This window comes from Chionomys nivalis, chromosome 8, assembly GCF_950005125.1.
Source record: "Chionomys nivalis chromosome 8, mChiNiv1.1, whole genome shotgun sequence".
NCBI lineage: Eukaryota > Metazoa > Chordata > Mammalia > Rodentia > Cricetidae > Chionomys > Chionomys nivalis.
The window spans coordinates 59,684,050-59,708,385 of NC_080093.1; the positions used below are offsets into that span (position 1 = coordinate 59,684,050).

Below are 24,336 nucleotides of genomic sequence, written 5' to 3' on the forward strand. Positions count from 1 at the left end.
TTTATTCTGTGTTGTCTTTCCAGGAGAAAAGTGTTGCCTCTTGCATGGGGGTCTGCTGTGAGTGGAAAACGACGGGCTTATTAGGAATACAGAAATTTTCTTTTAATTTATCGTGAGGAGTTTCCATACACTTTGATTTAAGGTTATTAACATTCTATAGACAGTGGCATTTTTAATATGTGGCGATCGCTTCTAAAGACTAATCTCATTACCCTCAAATAGTCATAAAATATGATTTTATTATACTTACGTATTTAATTAGACGGCCGGCCCCGTAATGGATTTTGAGATGGGACTGGCGCAACAGCTTTGATAATTCACTTATCTTTGGCAATAGTCATTAACCCCCAACACCAGCAAAATAGATTGCTTTCCAGCACATCTTTTCTCTCACCCCTTCCAAGTGGCGTGTGGGGGCTCCCCAGATAACGTAAATCGGACTTCGATTTTCCCGATTAATTAAAATATTAACGTACACACGCCACCAATTCACAAAAAAGGAAGAGCTACCCCAGGCCCGGCGGGAAGTGGCTGCCCTGCGACACTTGCGCCCAGAAACCTTTTCTCTTTTTCTTCTTCTTTTAAAACCAGAAGGGCCTTATTTCTCGTGGCAGGAAAGAGCCTGGGACATCTCCAGTTCGTCCCTTGGGTTTCTGTCCCTCGTCGCACAGTTCTCCTTTGGGCGGGTCGGGCGTCTGGGAACCGAATCAGGGCCGCTGCCGGATTCCCAGCTGCCCTTCTGGTTCCTCGAAATCAGATCGGGGAGCCGCAAGACGCGCGCTCACCCAGGCCGGGCTGCGCAGAGGGCAGGGTCCCTGGCGCCTACCGCATCTGCTCTGCTTTTCAGGCGGTTGGAGCTGGGGAGATCTGGCTACTGCTCAGAGCGCGTAACAGGCTGGACACTAGCTCCGGGTGGCCGGAGAAGCCAAGCGCTCTTTCCCTCAGCCCAGAGTGGGCCCAGCCTTCTTTGTCACTGCCGCGCCCAAGGACAGGCCAGGGGCCTGAAACTCTCTTGGCCATCGGAGGGAGAGGGGGCATCTGAAGGAACCTGTCTCCGACGTGGACCCCGGGCCCCGCATTCAGCAGGCTCTGCCTGGGTAGCAAGTATGGGAAACCCAGCCGGGCTCAGATGTGGGCACATTGGCCCTGCAGCAGCCTTAGGTCTGCCTAGAAATCATACTGAGCTGCTCCTCTTGCCCTGGAGGCGGCAGGGTGTGTGCAGCCACAGGAGGGGGTCTAGGCACCCTCTTTCCCCAGTCTGTTGTTGTTCCTCCCTCTCCTGGAATCCCTCCCGTACGCCCTTCCAGCCTCTTCCTCCAGTTCCCTTTGGGACGCCCCAGGGCTAGTGCTGCCCTGGCATTTATTGTGTGCTTATGGGCGACTTGGGGCGCTCCTCCTCCGGCCCATGGTGTTTTGACTGTGTGGCAGGTCTTGTGGGCAGGTATAACGGGCCAAGCAGCACTTATGCGCTAGCTGCGCTCGTTTCTTTGCGAGATTTATTGGGACGGGAGGTAACTTCCTCGGCTGCGACTGGGCTCGAGGAGCCGTGGCGCGTGGCCGGGGGCGGTGGCGGCGCTCGGTGGCGCTCGGCAGCGGCGGGGCTCGCAGGGCTCGCGGGGCTCGGGCCGGCTCGCGGCGCCGTCAGGCAGTCAGTCGGCGAGCGCGGCGGAGGCGGCGGCGAGGGGCGCGGCGAGGGGCGGCCGCTCCCATATATGGCGCAGGCACCGCCCCCCGACGTCACCCTCTGACAGCGCCGCTCCCGGGGGCTTCGAGTTTTGGCTCCCGGGAAAGGGTCCATTCCTCGGGGAGAGAGGGCTGAGTTTTGTGCGCCTCCGTCCGCTGCGCGCGCCGCTCCAGGCCCCGCCGCGCCCCGCCTGCGCCCGGGACTGCGCCGCGGCACTCACTGCCCCGTTTATTTGTCTTTGGAGCAGGCGGGCCGCGCCAGAAGCGGGCGATCCCGCAGTGTCCTGCAGCCGCGGACGCCGCCTGGCTAGGATGACACCACGTTGAGTGCGTCTGCAAACAACAACAACAACAAGCGCAGCCGCGGCCACTGCGTCCACCGCGCCCTGCTCCTCCGAAGCGCCGCGCCGCCGCCGGTGTAGCCCGCCCGCGTCCCCGGCCGTCCGCAGCGCCCGGCCGCCGGTGTATGCCGCGCCTGCCCGGGACGGGCTGAAGCCGGCGGCGGGCCGCACCGCAGGCGCCAAGCAGGGCCAGGGCGGCCAGGGCAGCCTCCTGCCGCCGAGCCCCGAGCGCCGCCGACTGCGGACGCGCTTTCGGCCGGGAGCCGCGGCCGCCACCAGCAGTGTTCATGTTTGGGATTCAGGAGAATATTCCGCGCGGGGGGACGACCATGAAGGAAGAGCCGCTGGGCAGCGGCATGAACCCGGTGCGCTCGTGGATGCACACGGCGGGCGTGGTGGACGCCAACACGGCCGCCCAGAGGTACGTACCGGCCGCCCCCGCGCGCCCTGGCCCCGGCCCGGCCCGGCCCCCTCCTCCGGCCAGCGCCGCGCTGCTCACCGGGCCGCTGTCCCTTTCCTCCTGCAGCGGCGTGGGGCTGGCGCGGGCGCACTTCGAGAAGCAGCCGCCTTCCAACCTCCGGAAATCCAATTTCTTCCACTTCGTGCTGGCGCTCTACGACAGGCAGGGGCAGCCGGTGGAGATCGAAAGGACCGCTTTTGTGGACTTTGTGGAGAAAGAGAAAGTAAGTGTACACTGGCGATCGCACCCTCCCTCTCCAGGAGTAGGGGGCAGTCAGTGCCTGCGCATGGGGTCCGATAGCCTCCCTCGGCGACGGGAGTGCTCTGCCCGGCGACCCCGCCACCACGTGCGGTTGCACTGGCCCCGCCAAGGGCCGGGCAACTTCTCTGTGCCCTCGGACTCACTGGGGGCGAGGGGAACGCTGGGCTTGCGGCAGGAAAAGTGACATCACTGCGTAGCTGCGAGCCAGGAATCCTGCCTGCAGTGTGTGAGGCTGAGGGGCCTCGATCCTGGAGGGGGACCGATCGCGGTGACCGCGCCTGATGCGGCCACGCTAAATGCAATTATTTATCATTGCTTTTAGGAGCCGAACAACGAGAAAACCAACAATGGCATTCACTATAAGCTGCAGCTACTGTACAGCAATGGTAAGTACCGCTGCCTGCTGACTGCCCTCTGGCCCTGTGTGCTGGCTCTCCCTTCCCGCGATGGTTCCAGGACATAAAGATTTTGAGATTAAAATGACATGGGTGTAAACACGAAATCTTCTCATGGCATAGAAGGAAAACAAAACATAAACGATCGATAAGTCGATGGCACTTCACATGATTAACCGGTGGGGCTTGAAGTAGAAAGTAAAAGGGGGATCGATAAGGGCTCCTGCAGAACATCACTTTTAAGTGACTTTTTTCAATTTTGCAAATTAATGTTAATTATTGAGATGGGGGTAGCTCTGTAAACCGAGCATAACTTACTTCCTGTGCACTGTTTAGAAAGAGAAGAACCCTCTAGAGGCGCTGGAAGGAGTTTGGACTCTGTTTCCATAGGTGCATTCTCTTTTCGAAAAATAAATGACCATATGGACCCAGAGCTGCACGCAGGCCCTGCTCTCCGCCAGGTAGACTTCTTACACCTCCAAATGCAAACCCTAAGAGTCCCGAGACTCTTAATTAAGAAAAGAAAAATGTCAGAGGCGACTGGGGTTTTCTGTCTCCCTTCCAATTTTGTAGGGATCGCCTTAAAGCTTCGCTGCTCAGTGGAGGCAGTAGTCCCAGATACTCTCTTGCCGAGGCCCGGGTGTCCCTCCTGAGGTTCAGGCTAAAATCTTGCTGAGAATTTGTCCTTTTTTCCCCCTGCCACAGGCGTCAGAACAGAGCAAGATCTCTACGTCCGCCTCATAGATTCAATGACCAAGCAGGTGAGAAAGTTTACGCCTCTGTACTCATTGTTTTTTCCTTTCTGCTGAGCTGGGGTTGTCCTGGGGCTGAGAGAGCAGACTGACAAATGGATCTCCTGTATTTGTTTTTCATTTCGCTTCCTTGACATGCTAATGAGAATTCCATATTTATTGGAATAAATGGAGCGGTTGGTACAATAGTTTATGCTGTCATTAAAACAGGACATATATGCTTTATTAAATGACTTGCGATTGGAATCAAACTCTGTCTTAATTAATTATGGTAATTAATATTTGACAGAAAAATTTCAAGACCGCCTTGTTTATTTTTAAACGTTTCTTTCTCGGTTCAGAATAATTTCACTGATCCCTCCCCCCTGCAGAGACAACTAAGTCTGTCCCAAAGCTCCTCGAGTTAAGCTCGATTAGTTATTTTCCCTCCTCCCTGCTAGTGTCAGGGTCTAGTAACAGGAGACGTGCATTTGGATTTAAAAGTTAAATGTGCAGGGGTGAAAAGTCACCTTGTTCTCCTCTAGTCCATCTTCACCTCTCAGCCCCCCATCTCCATAATTCAGAGTCTGAGCTCCAGGGGTCACCGAAACCCATCCACTGCTCTGCTCTCTCTCCCAGCCTCTGTCATACCTTATAAATAACATAATTACAAGCAGTTCCTTATTAAATTATTTAACCTGTCTTGGTCAACTTTTCTGATGATAACTATTGGCTATCAGTAATGTGATTAACTGCAGAAAAGCGCCTTATTGCTTTTTGACGGTGTTCAGTCTTTGGCTGCTCATGTTGTACTTGGGTGATGTGTTATTGTTTTAAGGACGTCGTTTCCACTTTCTTAAAACAGAGCATTGGGTGTTTGTATATGGAATTTCCAGATTAAACACATCCTGCAATGATTCCTTGAGAAATTAAAATATACTTATAAGCAGCACGTTGTAGTTTGAAATGAAAGTGGCCATTTCATTTTTGATGCTAACTTTTAGAATTGTGCACCAACTGGGAAAGAGCCTTCCTCCAAGCCTCCTGCAGTCTGGCACACATGCCTCCCGTTCTCTGAGCACAGTTTGCACATTTTGTTTCTCTTTGAAAAAGTTTGTCCTTACCTAGGCAGCAAGAGCATGAGGTTTTAATGTCTGCAGCCGCAGAGCTGTGTGGTTTTTCTCCCGGAGCAAAGATCTGGCAGGTAAACCTGTTTTTTACAGACTGTGGTATACCCTTTTGCCAGCCTTGCACCGATTCACAGAAGCTCTGAAACTCGGCTGCTGTTTGTCAGGCGCCTTTTATTTTCTTTGTATGTCGGGCAGAAGGTTTTGCGGAATCGTTGTAGTCTAATTAGGAGGGTTTTGCAGGCGCTGCTAAGTTTCTGTGCCACACGTATGGGTGAAGCAGGAGGCTTCGTTTAAAGTACACTTTTATTGTTCGTTTCGCCTGGTACCTTGCAGTATAGACGATGCAGAAAACAGAGGCATTTAATCTCCTCACTGACGGGGATGGGGGGGAAAAGTAAAGAAATAGCCCAGTAACTGATCAAAGAGTCAATGGCGCTGAACCGACAGTTTATGGATTTCTGTTTGTGCTACAAAATAAAAAATAAATCAAATATAAATACGGGGATCATCGGAGGACAAGTCATTCGTTTAGAAGTACTGGTGTCGCCAAGGCCGCTAGTCCAGCAGCCCGAGGCTGCTTGTTGGCCTGTGGTGACTCTCACCACTTCTGTGGTTCCGAGCGGGCAGAGCTCCAGGCCGCGGACCGAGGCTGGCGGAGACTCTTCCCTCTTCCCAGGAAGCCAATCCCGATGCCTAGCAGAAAGGGCTTTGTCCGCCTGGAAGTGCAGGAAAGTGCCGGAGGAGGTTGGAAGTAATTTCCAGGGTGTGGGGGGGCGGGAACTGTCGAGAGGGCAGCCCTCCCCCTTGGAGGAATTTTCTGCCCGGAACCTGAGGCTGGCGGCCCCCCGCCTCCCGCCCCTCCCCCAGTGGCCTTTTCTCCTCTTCTTTGGGCGAGGCGGGCGGCGGCGGCGAGGGCGGCCTAGCCGCGGCTCCCGGCGGTGGAGCCGGGCTGGGCGCCGGCGTGAGCGCACCTAGGGCTTCGCACCATCTGGTGGAGCCTCTGCTCAAAACCCACCCGAGCGTGCGCGCAGACACTGCCTTTTTACCCGAGAAAAATCATTGTTAGCACTTTGAAAATAAACACCAGATTGGCCATTAGCACTTTCTTTCCAAATATCATCGGGCGAAGAGCACGTGGCCGCGCAGGCAGGAGCGCCCAGAGCCCGGGCCCTCCTGCGGGCCGCCAGCTCCCCGGCGTGGTGCGAACACGTGCGGCTGCTGTGCACTACTTCCCGCTGGTCGGGGACTCCGAGCCACGCAGCCAAAAGTCGCACGGGCCTCCGCTCGGGCTGGGGGTGGGGGTGGCGGCGAGCAGGGCGCGGGGCTGGAGACCGGAGCCCGGCCTGGGCAGCATCTCCCGGCTCGAGGAGGGAGGAGGGCTGCTTCTGCGCCTCGCGACCTCTTGGCGTCTGTAGTCCCAAACGTACTGCGATTGGCTTCTTCCGTCAGAGAATCGGGCCTTAGTGTAGACAATGGCCGGAGGATCCCAACAGAAGGCGGTGGCCCACGGTCCAGGAGCCCGGTGGGAGTCCTCCCGCCCTCGTAGGCTGAGCCCTGGTCTTGGCCGGTCCTCCTTAGCTTTCCCCGAAGCCCTCTGGAGTCCAGGTCGGACGTGCGCCGGTGGGAAGAGCTCCGCAAGCGGGCAGTGCGAGGCCTCTAAGGCCTGGCCCCGTGCCTGGGGTGGTGGGGTGGGAGGGTGGCCTGTTATGTCTGTCGCCTCCCCTCGGGGGCAGTGCACCTGCCACCCGCGAGGCCTGCAGCGCCTGTAGTGGTTTGGCGCCCAAGCCACGGGCTCTGCGTGACCCCTGCCTCTGCTTGTCCCCCACGCAGGCCATCGTTTATGAAGGCCAGGACAAGAACCCGGAGATGTGCCGCGTGCTGCTGACCCACGAGATCATGTGCAGGTGAGCCCCCGGGAGGCGGGCGGCCCCGGCGCCAGCCAAGTCTATGCAGGCAGCACTTGCAGGCGCCTGGCCACCCCACCCAACTGCGGGAGAGAGGGCATCCATTGAAACGTAGTAGACCGGAGGCCCCAGGCTGGGCTAGAGCCGCTTCCTACCTAATTTCCCCATCACTGATGATGGTCAGTGCGACCCGCTGCTCAGCCGAGCTGATTAACATATTGACCATGTCGTGGTAATATAGGTAAAAAGGATAGAAAGAGAGAAAGGAAAAAAAAAAAACAGACCAGGGGATGCATCTGTCCTCGCGCAGGAACCAGAGTTCACTGGGACTTATTTGACTACTCCCTTCTCCAATGCTCGCATCCTGAGACGTACAATTGTCTGTTATTGATAAAAAGGAAAGCCTTTTGTACTTATTACAGAGCTCGTGTATGTGAGAATTGGATTGTGATTCTGTCAGTTAACCTCTTCCCTAGAGCAGCGATGCATCGTTCATATTGTTGTTAGATAGCGTGCCGTTACTTGAGATCTCTGTCAGAAGAGCAATTTCCCACCTGTTTTTTTTCTAACTACCACAAGAGTTTCGCCCCTACATGGCGAATAAAAACGCATCATTGACTTTGTATGTGTGGCATGTGAAATATAGTTGCAAGGAATAATAAGGAAAGGTTGTGCAGGCTTGCAGCCTACAGTAGCAGGCCCCGTACTCTGAGGGGCATACTCTCCTCGGCTATGGTTGCCTGTTGCCTGAATGCCACTTCTGAGCAGAGGTATTGTTACAGCACCAATATACAAAAGCTGACTTTTTCTCATATCAGGTAATAAATATAAATTACAACCAATAAAGTGGAATTTCTTTATTATCCACTTCTGCATGTACAGCAATTAACATCGAAAGCGCACAGATGTGATTTAAGCTCTAAGTGGAAGACTGTAGACTTTCTTTAATCACTTTAGCTGTCAGCTTTAAAAGGCTTTATATACTTTGCCTACCATATGGTGTTAATTTAGCTAATTTAGACATGTAACCATTATACAAGTATGCTTTTTTAAAATGCGAGAAGCATAACATTTTTGTTTCGTTTCTGCTTTAATTAAAGTTTCAATAACAGAGTTAAGGTGGGCTTAAAGAAGCGACAATAGACGTTTGTGATAGATTGATGCATGCTTTTGTGCTTATAATTAATAAATGCCCCCAAAGAAATATTGGTTAGAGGTGGCATCTTGCATCTTTTCCAGAAATAACAGCTTGACAATTGGAGGTAAACAAAAGCCGAAGCTGTGAAAAGCTATTCCCCAGCCTCCAGCCTTTCCTTCTCAGTTCACTGCAAAGACAAACACCAACAGCATGTTTTCTGCATTTTAGCATCATAATTTGTATAGGAGCTCTGGCTACCCCGCTAGTATTAATAGATGCGTTTTTTAACTCTGCTCCTTCTGGCAGGAAGTTGCAACAGAAGTTTAGCTGAAGAGCGTGTTAACTCACTAGGCTGAAATTTGTCAAGCTGCCTAAGTAGGAAAACTATTTTCTTGACTCCTACTGCTTCATTGTCAGACTTTGAAAAAAAAAAATTACAAGTCGGACAGAGGAAGCTGGGATGAACACTAAAAGCCATGTTTACAATTGCCCCACAGCCGGTGCTGCGACAAGAAGAGTTGTGGCAATCGGAACGAGACGCCCTCAGACCCCGTGATCATCGACAGGTAAGGATGACTTCTTTATGTTCCAAACAAAATGGTAGCAGCAAGCCAAACTCTCTGCCTTGCTTGGTTTCCAGTGGCTCCTTAGCTTTGAGGCTGCTGTTGGGCTCATCTTGTGCACTGCACCATTTGTCCGCGTGCACAGGTGGGTTGACGTGGAAACCCGGTGGCTTGCTCTGTGGGGATTCAGTAATTGCTTGCGAGTTGTCAAGGGAAGCAGTTTCATCTGCCACTGCTCTCACTGTGAGGAGCACTTTATGCCTAGAGAGTCTCTGGCTTTAAACCCAGAGATATGTCATAAAATGCTTTCTGCTAATTTGTTAACAAGTATTTCATTTTCTGCATTATTATTATTATTGTTATTATTATTATTTTTACCTCGGATGGTTGTTGAAGTTGAAGCGTGGGTGGTGGTGCTCTTGCAATCATCGCCCAGTGGTAGAATGAATTTAATCTGCTCTCAATTAGTTGCAAAATGTCTCCTAATTTTTTTCCAATTGTGGCTGTCGTTTTATGTCAAGTAGCAAATATGTAACTAACAAACCAAAGTTGTTATAATTGAAACTAATTACACATGCTGGTTACATTTCCAACATTAATTTCCATAACTAGATTAGCTATATGCATTCTTTAGGTTTGCTGTTCCTCATCTTGCCATTTATCATGTTCCTTGGGCAACGTGGCATCCTTTTAAGATACCAATCATTAGTCCTAATGGTGCTAATGTGCACTTGGCATTGCCTTAGTGGAAACAACAGAAACACTGCCACTCTCCGCTCCTGACTCACCCAGGCTATTCTGAGGAGGAGAGGAGATTTCTTTCTTCCCAACAATGGGGAGCAGCAAGGGGCCCAGTGTGTGATTGACTGCAGATTTTGAAATTGGTACCCAAATCGAATAAATGTTAGACGTGTATATATGACACCAGTTTTGTGAGGCAGAGGGTTAGACTGTTTTGAAGAGGGGTTGAGTTTCAGCAGCTTTCCTTACAAAGTTATCTTTTGATCATGAACTTTGCTGTCCAGGGTCTGAAAAATTAAACCCGGAAAACCCCACGAGTTAAGCTTAAAGAAGTCTGCGGCACCAGTGGGGAGCATTGCTAATGTTTAACTAGCTGGAATAGCTGTTTGCTTAGTGGAGAATGTTTGGTATCTGACAGAAGGGACAGCTCTCTTATTAGTAATCAAATAGGGCTGACCAGTTGTGGCCGTCAGTCAGGCAGTTGAGAACAAGTTCAACACTTTACGAAACTGGAGCTACAGAAATCAATGTAATTATATTTGTTTCGGTGTCGTGGCTATGGAAGTCATGCAGCTCTGGGTTGTTGTCTTGAGATGGAACTCATTTTATTTTACTTTATTATTATTAATTTTTGGAGGGGCTCAAAGTGTACGGAATAGCCATTGGAATCTTGTCTGAGTGGGAGATGCTCGAAAAGCATTAGCCTTTACTGCAAGATTGTGAAAATGCTTCTGCTCTCTACTTGGAGATTTTAAATGTGGTTTGGTTTTAAATCATAATTAAAAAAAAATATGCCATGATGGTGGAAGGGGCCATGTTGGTTTGACTCCCATCTAAAATGATTTCCCCTTCAAAAGCACTTTGGGTTTGTTCAGTGTTCAATCACTTATTGAACACTGATAGGGAATAACATCTGAGACTCAGTTTTTAATCACATGATGGGTAGTGCTTTCCTCCGATCTACAAAATTTACTTTTTAGTTCTCCTCGGAGGGGGTCTTTCTTATATTTGTTTAATTAAAATGTATGCAAGGACCACTCATACCTTTTTAACCTAAGAGAAGTATATGATCATTGATATTCTAGAAGCACAAGAGGAAGGGGAAAATGTAAAAACATTTGGTTAATGGGTTTACCGTGTTTATTTGAATAAGGAGGATTGAAGCTCCATTTACGCTTGGCATAAATGCTTCGGAGGTCTTAATTATTGATGAAAAATCTGCTCTGCTTCTAAATTCAAAGATATGACAATTTTATAGGAATTTTAATCACCTTCCATGTTAGGGATTTTAAGGTAAGGATAGTTTTATGTTCTGACAAATACAGGGAACATTTTTAGCGTTCTTAAGAGAGCTGTCACTCGTAATGACAAAATACTATTAGTATTTTGTTGCTTGCTGTAAATCCCCGTGAACTGATTGTGGTATTGGCACTATCTCCAGTTTAAGGCATATTTCTAGAAGAGGAAAAAAAAATGAATTTAGTGTTTGCCAGGACAGCTTGTGTTAATCAAAGAGAGAGACTCATCTTCAGGAGGCAATCTCTTTGGAGCAGTGTGGTCATTTGCAACAGAGATGTGCTTCAATTTCATAATGTTGATCGTTTCTGTATGCTGTGGACTGCCTCTGAAAATCAGTTGCTCCCGTTGAGTTTCAGCCTGGGTTTCCTCTTGAGTATTGCAGAATAAAATGTCCCATCAGATCGGTGAGTTTACAGGTCTCCAACAGTCCTGTCCTCACTTGGTTAGTTGGCTTAAGAATTCTATATAGTGTGCTTCGCCGGCTTCTTATGGCCTTTGTATACATTTAGCAGGTTCTGACCAGATAAAGCATATTTGTCCTGAGGATATAAACCAATAATTCCAACCTGAATTGAGATCAATGGACCCACATTTGCTCCAACTCACACCAACCTCTTCCACATGTTGAGACTGCTTTGTGTGTTATGAGAACAGGGAAGTAAGCTCCCTGCTCTGGCAGGGTAATCACATTCTATAGGCCCTGATGCCTTAAATCAATTAATTACACAATTTAGTTTAGTTATCTTTCAGAAGTATTAGATACTTACAAATGGCATGGAAGACACTTCAGAGTAAGGGGGGTTAGGGAGGATGTCTCCCATTAGAAATCTTTTCATTTATTAGAAAGCTTTTCCTTATGTGAGCTGTTTTTTCCCACATAAAACGCTGTTGGAGAAATAGTTTTTTATAGTTCCATGTATTTAAAATACTATAGCAACTTACCAAGTCGAGAAGGAATATAGCATTCTGAAGGTATGGCCTGTAAGAGGCAACCACAAGAACATATCTGCATATACTGAATTGACTACAAAGAGGCAGGCCTACCTCCTCATAACACACACACACACACACACACACATGCATGCTCGTGTGTGCACACACACGGCCCTGCACAGTCAAGGCACCTCACATATGCAAGTGTGTGTATGCAAATGCATACATATTCACATATACATACATGAATTTTTATGGTATTGCTGAGGAGGAAAGGAATATTATGTTCCTCATGAAATAATGTTTTCTGGGAAAACACAAAAGCAGATGGTCTTCATTAGGAACACCCATTGTCCACATATCCCAAATATGAGCAGATAAATCTCTCCTGTTTCACCCGTACATTCCAAGGGCTGCAAGTGATTACAGGATGTCGGCGTAGCTGCTAAACCAAAACCACACTTGGGCTCACATTATTCGACTGTGCCATCCGGGTCTGTTTCCTCAGGAGCTCTGGAAATGCCTGGGGAAGGCACATCACTTTACCCTCCCCTTCCTCCCTCCGCTTGGGGAGCACTGAAACACAGGGTCCAACTGTTGCAGCCTGTGGAGGACTCAGGAGCAGGGCAATGCGGCTGCCCACTCGGACTGGCTGCACACCGTGGGTTGTGTGCAGCTGAGAGCATGCTCTGCGGGGCGGTTCCAGATGGCACTGTCTCTGGCGTCCTGCTTGCTGGCATCTCTGCAGCAGGCAGTGCCCCCTCCCCAATAAATCTGGCATTAGTCTATAGAGTTTGGGAGACTTATCATTCCAAGTCTGTCCCTACTTTCCTGTCTGGGAGCCAGACATCTGTTTATCCTATTTTCTTCCATACAGAGTTTGGAATGGCTGTAGTTTTTCTTTTTTTTCTTTTTTTTTTTGGGGGGGGGGTGCATGAAGTTTTCTCATATTTAACAGCTGTTACAGAATTTCAGCCCTGTGGGCTCTGAAAATACTTTTCAGCTGACCTCAGATTTTTATACATAATTGACATTGGGTTGTAGAAAAACATTATTTGCTTAACCTCTCATTGTCTGCGATTTCACACTGTCTCTGGTCCGAGGGTGTAAGTACCAGAGATTTTAGCTCTGTGCTCCCTCCCAGCCCTCCAAAGCCTTGCTTTGATTCATCTGTGTGTTTTAAGTTTACACCTTTAAAGTGATTGCAGAACAGTAGCCCGAAAGGACTGGAGGTTTTCTTTTTCTCTTTTTCCTTCCCTTCTCTTTCTCTCTCTCCTCTCTCTCCTTTTTTTAGTCAACAGTGTTTCCTTTCACTTCCTGTCACAAAGGTCAAAGAGAGCCGACCTTTGCTGGCAGTCCTGCTTGTTGAATTATTCATGGGATTGACTTTTTGTCAGCACACACAGTTGTGCTCTGGGACAATTTATTCATTTACCTCATTTAAAGCCCCTTTCTGCACCTGTTCAAGTATTAATATCATGTAATTTGGGCCTAATGCCGATTTTGCTGAACACTCATTATATTTTTTATTAGCTATATTTCCAAACGATTATGTATGATTATTACCAAGCCTTACAAACAGCACTGGGTTATTCCCTAGCCCCTTACATCTTCTTGTCAGGTTGTTTTCAGAAGCAGGGTGGATAAACATTTGACCAGTCCCGATGTTTTTATTCCTACTCCATCTCCAAGCGGAGAAGTTAAAGCTCCCTCCCTCATGGCCTTGCACGAGCGTGATTAAATCCAACTCGGCGAAGCTGTACAAATGCCAGCGTTTATAAGGTCAACGCTTTTGTTAAAAATGCTATGTAAATGAGGATCTGCAAAAAGGGACATTAAATAAAATTAAATTCATTGTCTTCTTTAATGTCATTTACATTTTGGCTAAGCCTCGGCCTGTCAAGGAGGATTTTAAAAATAATTTTAATTACACATCATTTAGGGAACCCAAGGTTTTCTATTCAGTAGCATTTGGATAACCCGCAAAATGGAGACCTGTTTGATAACTTCTGAAATGATGGATTGTCATTCTGTATGCATAATACAGCAAGAACAGCATAGTTTGCTGTTAATTTTTTCCTTCTCAGTTTTCTTGAAAGTGAATATAATTATCATCAAACAGGCCTGGAAACCCTGGAGTTCTCCTCTTGGCCTTGGCTGGGAAGCTGTGACACTCTTTGGTTCTGGGTCTATTTTAATACATGGGGACTTCAGAGAAGGGAAAATATTGCCTAGATATTTGGCAATATTAAAATGCACTTTGGATGAATGGAATGGCTACAAAGATTCTGATTCTGGTTGGCACGAGCCCCATTTGGCTCGGCCAGGCTCAGGTGTGAATGGCTGTTTTATTCCCTGGTATGCCAATGGAGAGAGGCAAAAAGTTCACCATGTTCATTCATCCTTTCATTTTTTTTTAATAAACTCCTGAAAATAAACAGAAAAGGAAGAGCAGTTTAACAGTCGCAGTGCCACTCTTTCATTTAGAGGGGTGGCACCAGGAACAGTGCCCACTTTATGTGCATTCTTCTGTGCCCAGGACTGTGCCTCAGGCATGGCGCATCTTTGTATAAGCTGATGGTGTGTATCACAGTGAGTAGAATGTCAGGGCCAGCATCAGGCCTAGGGTTTACGTCTCTGCTCTAGGCTGAAGAGGCCTGCAGAGATTTATGGCAGCCTGGTCTGGCTGGGTAAGGCCTACAGGGTGACCAGACCAGGCCAGTGGAGAGCTGGGTTGGAAAATAAGCCACAGGCCCACAGTGACTTCCGCAGCACTCCTAACCAGCTCAGATTCTCATCAGCTCTTTCAAGGACTGAAGCTGTGTGGTGCTGCCTGTTAGGGGCAGGCGGCAGCAGGCAGCCCATTGCTATGAAAATGCAGGGCTGGAGGGAGGGGCTGGAAGCAGGGCTGTCAGAAGCTATACTCCAGGAGGGATGTTGACGCAGACCATCCCGCGCCTCTGCCGCAGCCTTATCAGGTGAAGAGCAAAGATATAGCCAGTGCCTGTAATCGTGTTAGGACGGCATGGATGAATTGGATTACCGTATGGAAAGCCGTCCAAACTCAGAGTTCTGTTACGCATGCTTACAGGAAGCAAATAATTACGCTCTGTGCACCAGAAGATAATTGGGGCTGGCCAGAGGCCTTCTCGTGACGCTGGAGAACGCAGGAGAAGCTGGCCTCCTGGAAGCTTCTGGGGCACACACAGGGAGGAGGAAGGCGATCTTCCCCAGATATAGGTGGCTCAAGTTGATGCTATAATTTTCGGTTACTTTTCAAAGATGGTGAATAATTTATCAGAATTCAAACTCACAGTAGCTACGGGAGGCATGTTGGAGGAGATAAAAATTCCAGGCTCTAATGATGGAGATTGTCGTGGCAGACAGGAAGTGATTGACAAGTGGGGGTACAGGAAGTGAGAACTGGAGGAGCTTAACCTGTACTTGGCAGAGCTGCCTTAGCTTGCACTCCGAGAAAATGAAAACCATTCACCCGTCCGCTCCCAACTGCTCGCCAGAACACACGCTTCTCTTGTTTGTTTATCTTAGTGGCAAATCTCTCCAAAATGTTTGTGGTTAAAACTCTATATAATGAGACATTATGCTGGCATTATGAATGCTTTAAAATAAAAATATAGCTATCATTTAGAAAAATAAGTGGAGGGATTTTATGGGTTAAGGGCTTTCTTGCTATATTTTATAAGCTCTCGGACTTGGGGGTAACTAATGTTCACTGCATCCTCGAAGCTCGAGAACACTTTCTAAAACGTTTTATTCAGAACACAGCCCGTCACATCTGTCAAAACTGTAAATGTTGTAAAGTTGCCAAGCAATTGGATGAAGAGCACTGTGTGTAGGGGCAGAGGGGAACTCTGACTTTAGTTGCTTTTACATCACTTATTTCTCATGCCCTTAAAAAAATGAGAAAAAAAAATAAACCCTCAAACCTCTCCATTTGCAATTCCTTCACTGAAGGTTACACAATTAGAAAACGCTCAAAATCTAGGAGGAGCCCCGTGTCTATGGATGTCGAGCGTCCCCTGAAAGCAGCAGGGCCATACCGAGTGCCTTCCCGGTAATTCTCTAGGAAATGAGTTTACCATGTGCAGAAAGGAAGGGGCTCGGGTGGTGTTGTTGCAGGACACAGAGCCCAGGCCCCACTAGCGGAAGAAGTCGGCTCCAGCATGTCTCTGCTGGAAGACTCAGTGCTGCACATCTGGGAGGAGGCCTCTTTTGCCCTGACAGGCAGCTCTGGCCTGCCCCACCTCTACCCCTGATCCCCCCACCCCCTGCTTGTAATTCCCATCTCTTTCTCTCAGAAGAAAGCACCGGGGGCAGGGTGCCATGTTCAGGTGACACAATGAAACACAACTTTGGCAATGTTCAAGGATCTCCAAACATTTGCCCTCCTGATGGTGCATTTACAAAGAGGGGAACCATCCATGACGTGGGAGGCTAGCCCTATAGTACAGACTTCGGTGAGGGTTCAGTGCAGCCTTTTTTGGAGTTCACACCGAGAGTCTAAGTTGTAGACAGATGTACAGAGGGGATGCTCTAGCCTGTATAAAGACAGGTCAGGGCCATCCTGGGGTGACACCTATGTAGCAGCAGCCTGAGACTTGAGTATAGACCCAGAAGTACACCTTCCTCAGGAGTACAGGTGGCATGGGCCAATAGGTCATCCATCTTTGGCGAGGGAGAGGGTCTGCCTGTCATTAGGAACAAGACGACTATAGCCCAGTGGAGAGGGCACCTCTTGCAGCCAAGTTAACTCGATCTTTCTGGTTCTAGAGTCAGAGATGGTGCCCCGGCTTAGGACAAGCTTCCTTCTTGAGCATCCTTGCCGAGACTCTCACTGCCATAGGTATAATAGGTAGGGTCTAAGTACCGTTCTGACAGGTAAGGCAGACAGGTATCTGTGCCAAGTTCTCATCACTCGGAACCCTATGCCCGGCTCTGTAGAATGCCACCCACAGGCAGAGGTCGGGGGAGCCTGGGTATTGCAGGTGGGCCCAGGAAAGCAGAGACCACAAGGCAGGGACTTTGGAGCAGCCTAACTAAGATGTGTTACCTGTCTGAGCAGCCAACTGTTTTCCAGATCCATTTTAGACTCACAGAAAACTGAGTTGACAGCATAAGTTTCTTTATACCATTTCCTCCTCGGCCCTAAGCTCCGGTGTGAGGATTTTGCCCTGGGTATGGGACACTGGTTACTAATGTTGATATGTGTTAACTGTTAACTAAAGTCCACAGTGGCTGGAGGGCTCACTGGGTGTCTTCCATCCTGTGGAGTGTAACAACTGTCTCATGGCACGGATCTCCCATCGTGTATCTTACAGAAGACTATCCTTGTTCTGGCCTCTGTCCCCAGTATCTCACTCTGTGTCCCTCTCCCTTCCCAAACCCACGGCACTTGCCTATTTGTCCCTGGATCCCTGCCCTTCAGGGATGCCACAGGTAGGGTCTTACTAGATATGCAGGCTTTCCACACCAGCTGCCCCCGGGAGTGGCGTGCCTAGAAGCTTCCTGCCTGTCCTCTCATAGCCCGCTGCTAACCCTTTGGTGATTCTTTTTGTTCTTACCCCTCCTTCCCCCTAAAAGTTCTTCCTTTCTTTCCAGTCTTGCTGTTTTGGTGTTCAGTTCTTTCATTCCTGAGCTTATATGCTACATGTCATGGCTGAAAGTTGTGTGCGGGGGTTCTTGTGGCCTTTTCAAGCTGCATGTCCCATTGCCCCCCCTTCGAGTTCTTGGCTCCTTTACAAAAAGTTAAAACATTTTAACTTTATATTAAGTATTTATTGAAGTGGTATAGCTCAATTTCACTTATTAGGGTTTTATTTCCTAAATAATACTGTTTGGAATATTTAAATCATGTAGGCCATAAAAGGGGAATGATTAAATTATTGGAAAGGCAACCCTGCTGCCCCCTGGCATAAAAACGGGATGAATTCAGCATTTGATGTAGTTGTTGGCTTTTTTTGGTTTAATAAATTACACTACAAATTTTCCTAATTGCCAAACAAAATGTTAGGCCGGCTTTAGCCATTGCTGACAGTAAAACAGAACATAAAGCCTGCTGAGAGTTATATGTGGTATTTAATACGAGACAGAGTAACGCTTGGGCTTTCTCGGTGAAGTATGAATTCACACCCACAGCATTTGTTTCACATTAGGGCAGGTTTGTAAATCAGGTCAGTGTGCTGGGATGGGGTGGCCGGGTGGCCTCTCTTCTTGATGCTCGGTTGTTGGACATGTGGCCAGAGACTGCTCCCCGTCCACTTCCACATTCTCAATGAAGCGATAAGCCCCATGACACCCGGAAGATTGGGTCAGGAAACAAGCTGGGGATTGGATTGGATGAACGGCGTGTCCCTACCATGAGAGGTCACCGGTCTGGGCTGGCCACTGGGCAGCAGCCATCAGTTACCCAGACATCGGTTGCTGTGGGTCCCCGGCCAGGGGAGGCCCCAGGGAGGGAAGCAGGACCTGGGAGAGTGCTTCACGGGGCGCACCAGTCCCTGCCATTTATTAAACGTGACAAGCGAGCTCTAAATAGAACGGTCCTTTCCCCAACGATCATTACTTTGAACAAATAATGAGTCATGCAAGTTACTATGCAGCCAGGGTCCCATCCAGAGCTGGGCCTTTGTGCGGTTCAGACGCTGCCCTCATCCACTCCCCAGTGGAAGGACAGGTTTCTCTCTCACTCCATCTGATCACCAGGGCTCTTGTCCTGGATACTTGTCTTGCCTCTCTGGAAGCCTGTTTTTTTGGTCACAATTCCCAGAAAAGCTTAGTATGGAAACATGCTTGTCTCAGTTCAGGGTATTCTGACACACATGGATATCCTATAGTTTGAAGACACGACTTTCCTGCTGCCGGGGCCTATATGTAGGCATAACAACAAAAAATGCCACAGGCAGTTGTGAGACCAGTGAGAAGTGTGTTTGCTGAGTTCGGGCTGTCTGTCATGAGTAGTGGTCATGGCCCATGTTTGCTAAGACCCCAGGATAACTATTCCCAGCAATTAGAGCATCCAGACCCCTTTCCAGCACCAAACTCATTTGTTCCCATTTATTAGGCCGTGCACAGTAACTAATTTACATTGTTTCAGAGTTATGTGTTATGGTAATTTATTGCGTGTGCGGGGGTCACACAGAGGTGACCAGTCGCAAGGCAGATCCCTGTAAGGCGAGGAGGGAGAACCCAGAAGGAGAAGCAAGAAGGCAAGGGGCCTGTGATTTCTAAACCGGCTACAGCCTTTTTAATCACATCTTGATTTATTCCCTGTGACGTGGCTGGCTTTACTCTTATTCTCTGTCTTTTAACAAATCAGAGCTGAAAACAGGACTTTTTTCTTTTTCTTTCTTTTTTTTTTTTTTTTTTTAAGGAAATGGTAGCGATATGTTTTAACGAGTGGAGACTTTTACTAATGCCCTGAATAAAATATTTGCCAGAGGCCTCCACTAAATGTAAAAGCGCTCCGCAGAGGAAACAATGTCGTCACTGTTCCTCCTCATCATAGCAGGTTTCGTTATCAAGTTGAGGAAAAAGGCTTGTTTAGGCGAAAATAATGACCATAAATAGAGCTGTGGAGCGGGGCTCAAGGCAGCAGTGACAGAGGCTGCTATCAGGACCTGCAATTCCAAGGAAATATGAGTGTTCTGATCCAGGGAAGCAGTAATTATCTTTTTGTGAAGAATGTACAATGGTGTCGGATGATGAATTGATCGCAGATTGGAAGCGTGGTTCAACTGTCATGTTACAGAGATAAGAGAGAGCCGCGGGATTGCTCATTGCCTTTGCTAGTTCACAGCCAGCCAGTTTATTAGCACAAATCCCAAATGTTTAGTAAACTCATTAGGTCCCATCTAATGCTAATTTATCATCATAGATGGAACCCTAGCAGTGAGGCCGGAGGACAGTACGGAATCCGCGTGATTTACAGAGCTTCCTGATCAATCACTTTCCCTGCGCTGACCATTTTTCTTCAAATGCTTTAAAGGGGCCTGAGTGAGCCGTAGGATCACACCATTCCAATCGGTCAGGGTTCTTAGAGTTATCTTCCCGAGGATGGTTATCTGAAAGGTTAGGAAATCCTATACAGACTGATGTGAGGAACAGCCTGGGTCTAGGATCACTGTGCTGCCTTCCTCCACGCCCCCACCCCTGTCCCCCCTCCCTGCTTACCTACCCCTCCTCTCCCCTCCCCTCTCCAATCCTCTCCTCCTATCTTTCCCTTTCCTTTTACAATCTGGTCACAGAGTCGAATTCAAAGAATTTCCTTGCAAAATCAGTTTACCAAGAAATGCATCATGGTACATAAATGTCAAGTGCAGTTTATTCTAAACTTCAGACAGTGTTTTTCTTTTAAAAAATCAAGCTTTAAATGCCCAGTTCTCCTGACATTTTCGTACATATTCTATAGTGTTTTCGAAGAGGATAATAACCTTTGCTTGATCCCAGGCAACAGCTGCAAAGATAATGAAATTCTTATGATATTTCACCAGGTAAAATGTGAATTGCAGAAGAAAAGCTATTGAATTTTTATGGATCTTAATCGCATAAAATGAGATTCATGGGGCATACGTATAACTATACTCGGTGGACCAGCTGGCTGCAGTTGCAGCGAGGATTCGCCGCGTGGTGTGAGGGGCGCTCCAGCCTCCACTAAGAAATGCTCCCCAAACGCTGCCTTCAGCTTGCCCTAAGAGTGATAATGAAATATGACAGAAATTTCCTTGTGCTGGATCAGTGGCAAGCGAGGTCCTCCACCACCAATATTAATTCATCTGACTTATGTTCCAGTCTTGATTTACCTTATGATTAAAAACTTCTGCAGGTCTGCTCAGCAATTGAGATCAGATCTCATCTGCAGCCCAGCGGTATTGATCCCTATTTAACATCAAGGCTCAGAATTGATTGGCATTGATTAACAATAAAAATGCTCTCCTCCATGTCCAGCCGCCAAGCCAGCATTCTGAAAGGAGGACGCTATGTTGTCCTCCTCATTGACCAATCTGAAAAGAGAAACTGCCCCACCCACAAGTAAACAATATATTTTAATGTTATTGTAGCTGGATGCTGCAAATTGATTTTATTCTTGTTGTATGAGATAAATATCTTTAATAAAATTCTCATTTTATTTAGGATTTTACAGGAATAACTTGATTACTCAAATAGTGGTATTTTTTTCTTTTCCCATGGTGTAAAGAATGGATTAAAACATAAAGGCCATAATAACGTAATACTAGAGACCAAATGTTAATCAACTTTGAAACTCTGCACAGGATGGCTAAGTCCAAGGAGATAGTTCACGTGTGGAGACTGCAGGGAACCCAGAAGACAACTGGCATTACAGAGTGGTTTGCTCTTTCAGCTAGGCCTGTGTGTCTGGAACAGCACATGACTGCTGTGTGCTCGAAGGCAAGCTCCTCTGCAGAACGCCTCGAGAACATATGGTTCCAGAGAGAGCAGCCCAGCGGAGCTACTCAACAGGAGCAAACCAAGTCGCCTCCAAGAGACTGCGCTTTTGTTTCTGTTTTGTTTTCGCTGCATCCTATAGATGTGGCCCTGAGAAAAGGAATCTCTAGCAATTCTTTTAACTAATAGCAGAGATTTTAAAAAGTGAACAGAGGAAAACAGACGAGAATAGTCTTGCACACTCTAACTTCTGATGTGCTTTCTGGGGAGCTGTCCTGTTTCCAAGTCCGGCTGGTAACCCCTAGCAACCCGTTAGCGCGCATCCTTAGCATCCAAGTGCACTGGAGGCCTGGTCCAGCTGAAAGGAATTATCCAATCTCTAACATCCAGAAGTTTACAGTTATATAATGATGGAGAAAACCACAAATCCCAGGGGATGTCAAATTTTAGAGATACTTTTAAAATGAAATTATCCAGCCAAGCCTCTAAGACAACCTTCTTGTGCTTAAGACAATAACTGTGGTCTGGGATTAATTTCTTTTTTGTGATAGGGCAAATCCAATTTGCTTCTTTAACTGTTGATTAAGGAATCAGTTCTACAAGGCTGTCCCCTGGAATTATTTGCTGTTTATTTGTCTGTGGAGAGCTTCTGGAATCCCCTCCAACTGGGAAGGCCAGGTGGGGCATGGTCGTAATGAAGAGCCGCCTGGCGGCTCCAGGCGCTCTGACTGGCCTTGTTTGTGTGTAAGAAAGAAATAGTTGGTTCTTTGAGCAGCTACTTCCTATCATGCCAGCAAAGCAGCGCAGAGAGGAGGACCCAAATTTGTCTTCTCTGCAGTCTTCCTTTTGTACTCTCCAGGGAAACACCCATTAGGAAGCAATAAATAAGTAAATACTTTAAATTAGAATGTATCTCACTTCAACATTCTCTGAATTAGTGTCAGTGTGTGATCAGGAAAACCACGGTGTTTGGCTCCTCTTCTGCACAGGACATAACTTCCCTCCCACTGGCTTGGATGGTATGAGAAGAGGGGCCTATTCACCTAAAACCAAACGTGAGTGCCGAATGAGGTGTGCCTTTGATTTTGTTTAGATATGAGAAATCACCAATAATTTGCAAACGGATGTGTAATATTTACAAGAACTGAACTCTAGCTTCACCCCTGAGTGATTCTTCATATGGGAGGCCAGCCTTAGTTTTCACAAACTGTCCCAGGCTTTGTCCCTGTGCGACCGGCTTTGTTGGTTGGTTTCTGCCTGCTCTCCGGGTGCCTATGGCTGCCAAGCGCAGTGTGATGGGCTCCGTCAGACATATGGTATTGGTGTTTGGGGAAAGTCTATCCCGGGTTTTTTTTCTTCCTCTTTGATGAGAGCCATTTTTCCCCTGCATCAGAATGAAGTCTGATTTTTGGTATGAGGGTTGGGGAGGAAGTTTGCTTTTTTTCTGAAGCATATTACATTGCTATCCCAGGAAGAAGATATACATACACAGTGTGGAGAGGCTACCGAGTGCCCCCAGGCAGGGCTTCCCTGAAGGGGAGAGTGTTGTAAGTCCACTCAGAATCTTTGGAGATATATCTGAATGTTCACATGTGATTTTTAGGTTTATTAAAGTTGTAGTAGAAAAATGAAAGAAAAAATGTAGGTAAAAAACAGTCAGTGTGTCAGAATTCATGTCGGCCAAGTGTGTGTGTTTCCTGGGCCTGAACTAGGGGAGTTGGGCTCCTCAAGCTGCCTCTCTGCTGCCTACAGGGACACCAGGGCTTGGGCCACTGGTGTAGAGCTTGAACTGCAACTTTTTACTTATAGCTTCCATCCTTGACTCCCTGTCAGGACCACCTTGGGTTATACTGTGAAGGAATCCCACAAGTACCCTCCTCTGACCTCTCAGCCCCTGGAGAGAGCGCTGCTCTGCCATCTTTTTCTTTCCTCACCTTCCTCTCCTTGCTTTTGTGGCCGTCATCCTCAGATGCCTGCCAGGCCATCCTTGCCACACTCTGTGACTAGCCTTAACGATATGGCTCCGGAAGCTGTGGACCGGGACACCTTGTCCCTGCTCTCACTCATGTCCTACTTCGGAGCCTTTTCTCATAGTTTCTTGGAAGCCAGGAGTGGGCCTGTGTTGAGCCTCAGGTGAGCTAGCTGGGCTGCTTCTCTGGGCACTCTGTGTCTCTAAGCCGGGTCTGTAGCCAGAGGTAGAGCAGAAATGAGTGCCTTCCCTAGCATATGTCCTCACGTACTGATGCCTTGTGCTTCTGAGCAAAGGCTCGCCTGCCCCACCTGCCTCACCCTGTCCTTTCACGGCTATATCTTGCTGAGCCCCTCAGGGGATGCTTTGGTGACTTTGGTACCTGCCACAGGTTGTGCATTGATTATGTTTGTTAGCTTAGCTGTTCAGGTACATTGCTTTCTTTCTTAATTTAAAATATAAATATCTGCACTCTCTTTCTGACCAAGTTTCCATAAGTCCTGTGGGGAATGGGCAGCCTTCTTCCCTCACTAATTCCTGAGACCTGAGAAACTCTGAAGGCTCTTACCCAAGAAGGTCACCTTATGAGGATGGGACCTGGGGCTGTTCAAGTCTCCATCGGGACCCCAGGAATGCTGGTCCTACCATCCAGGGAGGAAAAGCAATAGGTGGTCCACAGCAGCTCTGTGACCTTTGCAGGTGTGTGAGTCCCTTGCGCCTGATCATTCAGACTCCTTGCTGTTCCTTTAGCCTCTGGGTTGCCCCTTGGATAGACAGGTGGCCTTGGATGGGAAAAGTCCCAGGACTCTAGCCAAGGAGTGAGGGCATGGCTACTCCTTTTTGGTTAGTCTCTGCTTCCTAATAGGTGTAAGAGGAAGCCAGATATGGGAACCCACCACTGAAATCCTATTGCAATCCCTGCTGGAGGTCACAGGGTGATCACAGGTCACAGTTGTTGAGGTTCTTTGTAAGCACTGTCTGCACAGCCGACTCTGGAACTGTTGACATCCTCTCAGATTTGGGGCATTAAGAAGCTTGTCTGAGACTAGTCAGCTGGACGGGCTGCAGCTGGGATTTGAACTTAAGCTGCTGGGGCCCTTTATTCATTCACCCCTTAGGGCTCATGGTGGCCAGCAGGCTCTGAGATTGGTCATGGTAAGCTCTGGTGAGTACCTCTCTCCTTTGACCTCCAGGAAATGCTGGACAGGTTTCACGCACTGTAGAACCCAGCTCTTGAGACAGGAAGAGAAGTCTTCTCATGACGTACGGGTATGACCTGGACCCTGTGCAGAATGCTGGGGGTGTCTGTGTTTTGGGACAAGTTGTTTATATAAATGAGGCCATAGCGTGCACATGGTGTGGCTT

The 24,336-nt window shown here is 48.1% G+C and overlaps 1 protein-coding gene across 3 annotated transcripts in view; it reads left to right on the forward strand.

Moving 5' to 3' along the window:
• The first annotated feature begins 1,821 nt into the window (after positions 1 to 1,821).
• The window catches only part of Ebf3 (EBF transcription factor 3), a 117,355-nt gene continuing 94,840 nt past the window's right edge, over positions 1,822 to 24,336 (forward strand). For all 3 annotated transcript variants that reach the window (XM_057777740.1, XM_057777738.1, XM_057777739.1), the window contains exons 1-6: positions 1,822 to 2,445; positions 2,551 to 2,707; positions 3,068 to 3,131; positions 3,846 to 3,901; positions 6,832 to 6,905; positions 8,541 to 8,609. In XM_057777740.1, coding sequence (XP_057633723.1) covers positions 2,312 to 2,445; positions 2,551 to 2,707; positions 3,068 to 3,131; positions 3,846 to 3,901; positions 6,832 to 6,905; positions 8,541 to 8,609 — 554 coding nt within the window. In that variant the 5' untranslated portion in view covers positions 1,822 to 2,311. The remainder of the gene's footprint in view (positions 2,446 to 2,550; positions 2,708 to 3,067; positions 3,132 to 3,845; positions 3,902 to 6,831; positions 6,906 to 8,540; positions 8,610 to 24,336) is intronic.